The sequence below is a fragment of the Vombatus ursinus genome, unplaced genomic scaffold (assembly GCF_900497805.2).
Source record: "Vombatus ursinus unplaced genomic scaffold, bare-nosed wombat genome assembly UNPS02014799.1, whole genome shotgun sequence".
NCBI lineage: Eukaryota > Metazoa > Chordata > Mammalia > Diprotodontia > Vombatidae > Vombatus > Vombatus ursinus.
In genome coordinates, this window is record NW_020954577.1 from 3,167,801 (window position 1) to 3,173,250 (window position 5,450).

The 5,450-nt window shown below is 48.2% G+C and overlaps 1 protein-coding gene across 1 annotated transcript in view; it reads right to left on the bottom strand.

Annotated features, from left to right (window-relative positions):
* Positions 1 to 3,536: 3,536 nt before the first annotated feature.
* The window catches only part of LOC114050660 (protein FAM198A-like), a 60,954-nt gene continuing 59,040 nt past the window's right edge, over positions 3,537 to 5,450 (bottom strand). The window contains exons 4-5 of the mRNA XM_027872516.1: positions 5,134 to 5,237; positions 3,537 to 4,842 (exon numbers count right to left, since the gene is read on the bottom strand). Of these exons, the coding sequence (XP_027728317.1) occupies positions 4,608 to 4,842; positions 5,134 to 5,237 (339 nt within the window). The 3' untranslated portion in view covers positions 3,537 to 4,607. The remainder of the gene's footprint in view (positions 4,843 to 5,133; positions 5,238 to 5,450) is intronic.

Sequence of the window (5,450 nt, forward strand, 5' to 3'; positions counted from 1 at the left end):
ATGCCAGGATGGTAATCCCTCCCTCCCTCAGCCTCTGGCTCCCTTGCTTCTTCCAAGGATCTGAGGCGTTCTTTTCAGACCCCCCAAACTGTGAGTGCACTCTTCCCCTCCCCTCCAATTACCCTGAAGTTGTTCTCTGTATATTTTATATGTATTTATCTGTCCTTGTGATTTTCCCATGGTAGAATGTAAGCTCCATGAGGGCAGGAACTATTTCATTTTTTAAAAATCTCTGTATCCCTGACACCTAAAGTGTGTGGAACACACTGAGTGCTCGATAAATGCTCCACAAATTTTATCAGATCGATGCCCCCCATTGTCAGGAGCTCTCCCCCTCCTCAAATCGTGGTTGTAAAAATCCTTGTCTGTTAAAATGACACCCTCCAGTAGAATGGAAGCTCTTTGAGGACAAAGACCGTTTCATGGTTCGTCTTGGGCTCTCCATGCCTAGCAACACACTGCCTGCCACATAGTAAGCACTTCATTAATGCTTATTGAATTGAATGGAATTCCTCTGGCAGAAGACCCCTTGTGTTGCTGAGGGATGCAGCAGGTTTATACAGTGAAACACAAGGACAGAATGAAGAAAGATCAGTGTATTTCTTTCCACTCGGTGGCACCACAGTGCACAGAGCACTGGGCAGGGGTCAAGAAGACCTGAGTTCAAATCAGACACTTGCTAGCTGAGAGACTGTGGACTTAGCCACTGTTTGCCTCAGTTTCCTCAAATGTAAAATAGAGATAATAACAGCACTTACCTCCCAGGGTTATTACGAGGATCAGGTGAGATGATATTTGTGAAGTGCTTAGCACCGTGGCTGGAATGTGGTAGGCACTATATAAATGCTAGCTATCATCATTATTATTATTGTTATTATTATTATTAGTCAGCAACTGAGGCCCAGAGAAGCAGATCGGTTTGTCCCACTCCCTTAGTGAATGGTAGATCCCAGAACCTCTGACTCCAGGTTAAGCCTTCTCTCTTCTGGGCCGGAGTGGCTAGTACGTGGATTCTTCGCCTTTTTGGAGGCGTGGACCTGGGCAGTCTGGTAAAGCCCTTCTCAGAGTCATATATTTGAATGGATAAAATACAAATGATTACAAAGGAAACCAATTATATTGAAATAATAGTTGCCAAAAAAAACAAAAAACAAAAAACCACACAATTAAAAAGTAAAACAAGTTCAGAGACCGCAGGTTAAGAATCCCTGACTTGTCCAATTCCTTCATCTTATAGTTGAGGAAAGTGAGGTGAAATAACTAACTCACCACGGTCATAAAAGTGGAAACCATCAGAGGCAAGTTTTGAACCCCGGGTCTTTGGCTCCAGAGTCGATGCTCTCCCCGCCAGTCCACCAGGCCACCACCCCACCTCTCAGCTGAAGTAGCTCATTAGCTTGGCTGATATAAAGTCTCCAGGATCCTCTGCAGTCTTCCTCTGGCATCACAAGAAGACTAGATTCCCCTTAACCCTCATGGGAGAATCTCCTTCTGTTCCTGTTCAGAGAGGGGGCATTTGCTGGCTGAGTGAGCCATGCAACAGGGAAGGAGCTTTCTCCACTTTGGGAGGCATCTATACTTGAATCTTATTCCATTAACCTGTTGAGACCCTACTATGGGCCCCAGAATAATTAAAGACCTCCGGTGTCCTTCTGAGTTGGCTTACGGAATAGCTATTGAAGTCACTAGGTTAATTTAGAAAGCCCTTTGGTCGATAACACCAGTAAGGGCGGCCACCCAAGAGAAGGAGCCGCATGGGACCATACTGCTCCCAGTGCTGCACCGGAGGGCCGGGCAATGGCTCCTCCATCATCTCAAAGAAGATGAAAGGCTTCCTAGGGCTGCTTTGCCCTTCTCCTCCCAGGATTCCTGGGACCCAAGGACAAAGTTGGTCTCTTTTTTCCTGCCTGCCTTTGCGTGACCCCCCCCACACACTCACACAGTCCATCCCCAGGCCCGTACATGGATCCCTTCCAATTTAATAGGGCCCAGCAGAACTTTCCATCATGAAGGTGGACTCTGAGATCCTGAGGCCCTCTGCACAGCCCAATGAAGTCCTAGAGAGGACCTGAGTGGATGTCTCCTCATAGCACGGAGGTGACCCTGGGCCCTTCAGGACTTGGCCATTGGAACATGGGCTTGGGCAGACCTTTAGGACGTTGGCCTAGTGAGCATCACCAAATCCCTGCCTGGCGAAGTTCAGAAGGCTCATCACTAGAAATGGCCACCGGGTGATGACTTCTTTTGGCCGCAGCCTCTCTGACCACTAGCATATAGAGAGGTTTGGACCTGGACCAGTGGGAGAGTGTACCCAAGCCAAAAGACATCATGGATTCTTTCAGTGGAAGTATATGTCTCCTGTTGTTGGCACAGTGAATGGAGTGCCAGGTGTGAATTCAAATCCAGCCTCAGACACTTATTAGCCGTGTGACCCTGGACAAGTCACTTAACCTCTGTCAGCCTTTGCTTCTCCAACTGTAAAATAAGGATAATAATAGCACTTACCTCACAGTGTGTTTTTAAGGATCAAATGAGATAATATTTATAAAATGCTTAGCCCAGTGCCTAGCACATAGGAAGTACTATATAATTAATTATTCCTAGGGTTCAAATGATGTGAAAAAAATAAACTGAGTCTCTGCTCTGAAACACAAGGCACGCTCTCTGAAAATGGTCTCGAGATCACAGATCAAGTGAGAAGGAACCTCGGACACCAGCTAGTGCAGCTCCTCATTTTACAGGTGAGGAAACTGAGGCTCAGAGAAGTTAAAGGTGAGTGACCGGCCCAGGTCACTGAAGTGTAAATGTAGTAAAGAAGTCCAAGTCTTTCTCGCTCCAACCTGTGTCCTGCTCACTGCCTCTCAGAAGAGGAGACCAACTTCCTGCCCTCATGGTTGGGACTGTCGGAAGTCAGACTGAATAAAGTGGATGTCATGGGTTGGAGGGGGTCTCCAAGTCAATGACCTAGTAGGTCCAATAAAGAGTGGTCAGAATAAATGGGGTTTAGGGATCAGAGAAGAAAAGAAACCGAGAGAGCATCAGTGAGCATCAGAAAAGGTGAGGTTGCCACCTTTTGGAAGAGGGTGGGGACTAGCTCACTAGGGAAGAGAACCCAGACTCTGGATTCACCTTGCTTCAACAGAACAGAGGAGCCTTAACAAACCCCAGGCCCCCAACGTGCTGTGTCCCATTCCCCCAAACAGTCACTGTTTACAAGAGTGGCCCAACGGGCTGCAGATCCAGCCTTCTCTGGTTGAGCAGCTGGTTAAAGGAAGCCAGTTCTGGCTTTCACAGGATATCCCAGCATCGTCAGTTGCATTGGACAGAATTTTATTGACTTTTTATTTTTAATTTTAGTTTCATTTTTAATGCTGCCTTCATTCACATGATTGTTGTCAGGGTGTGGATTGTTTTTTTGTGAGCATACACTCTAAGGTAGACGTTCTTAAGCTTTTGTGTGTCTCAGACACCTCGGGCATCCTGGTGAAGCCTGTGGACCCCTCCTGAGAATCTTAAATAATAAAAGAAATACTAAATTTCAGTTAGAAACTGGTGAAAATAAAGATAGAATTCCTCCCCACCCCCACCCCAAGAGGTATGTGAATCCCAAGGTAAAAAACCCTGCTCTAAGGCCCACCCAGTTCTACCCATAAGCGATGGCACAGCTCAGCGCCTCTAGGGCTGCCTTGGAGTCAGGGGCTCTAAATGAAGCAGCTGGCACTAGAAATGAGTGTGCTAATGGCCAAAGCTTCGAAAGTTGTCCCCCTTACCAGCTTAAAATTACAACTGAGAAAAGGGCAGCTTTCACGTCTGAGCAGACACTGAAAAATTCAGCTCTAAAAATAAATTCTTCGCAATTCTTAGTTGTGCAGTCTGGGCTCCACATCTCCCCACAACCCTCCTGAGTCTGTCTCCAAGCTGAGGGGGGCACAAGGAGAATTGTTTCCCCTCCCCCTTCAGCCTGACGCACATTCTCAGACGCACGTGCAGAGTCAGACCTCCAGACAGACAAGCACCTTTGTTCACACACCTGAGATTGACCCTGTACAGCATCGAGACAAATTTGCATAGAATGCTTGACCTGAACTACCAGCATCCAGGCTGGGAGAGTCAGAAAGCCTTTGTGCTTTCACATAGAATGGAAGCTCCTTGAGGGCAGGCAATATTCTGATTTATGTCTTGCATCCTCCGGTGCCTATCCCAGTGCCTGCCTGGCATGAAGAGGGCGTTAAGTCAAGACTTGTGAGTGGAAAATAAATTCCTCTAAGATGTCAAAAGCTGTCCCTCCAAGGACACGCCACCCCTGCAAATGTCAGGAGGGGAGAAGCTCGTCCCTGCAGGGGTGACAGGAGAGATGGCTGGGGCAGTGACAAAGACCCCACCCCCAAGGTGATAGTGGGGACAGTCGCCCACGAAAGCCATGAGTCAGCAGTTGGCCTGTCCCCCGCAGCTGGAGGTGCTGCAGAGGGCAGGAAATTGCAACGGTTTTCTACACATTTCATTTGCACCATGGAAAAATGCACCTTGCAACGTGGGGAGCCCTGAAGACACTGACTCCCTGACTGTAGGCCCCCCCCCTGGTTTTCCACCATGAGATCAGGTGCTAATCAGGTGAGTAGTGCCTGGTCCCCTCTGTCGGTCTCCTCCCTGAAGAGGGTTAAGTTGTGCCCCCGGATGTATTCCAGCAGGATCTGTCCTCTCCTCTCGATGGTGCGAAGCAAAGGTGTCAGGCCCTGGTGCCCACCTTGACTGTCCCAGAACTCTGGGTCCATCTGCAGTGACTTCAGCAGCATATTGGCTAAGCATCCCGAGGCGATTATCTTCACCACCGATTCAGGAAATCTGGAGGAAATGACCCCAGGACAGAGAGGAAGCAAGAAGAGTTTCAGGCAGTGTGAGCCTCATAAGAACTGGTAATCCTTTCATTCTTTAAGGTCTACAAAATATTATCACCCAGCTACCCTCAGAAGGGGGCATTGCAATCCTCACCTTCCCCGTGGGAAAACTCGGGCTCAGGGTGGTCGATGGACTTGCCCGGGGTCACACAGCTAGTAAGTGTAATGGAGGGTGGAGATCTCCCTCCCATATGGCCCTAGTCCTATTGCACATGTCCAGCAACATCCCTGAACATACCCATCTATGCCTTGGAGAAGCCTGAAGTTCAGTTTGGTTTCTGGGTGCAAAGGTTTACCAGCGTTATCGATGTATACCAGGCGAGATGGGTCACTCTCCCGGACCTGGTGGAGAAGAGGAACAAGAATGATGATGATGATGATGGTGGTGGTGATGATGATGATGATGATGATGGTGATGATGATGATGGTGATGGTGGCAATGATGGTGATGGTGGCAATGAGGTGATGGTGATGATGGTGATGATGATGATGATGATGATGGTGATGGTGGCAATGATGGTGATGGTGATGGTGGTGGTGGTGATGATGATGATG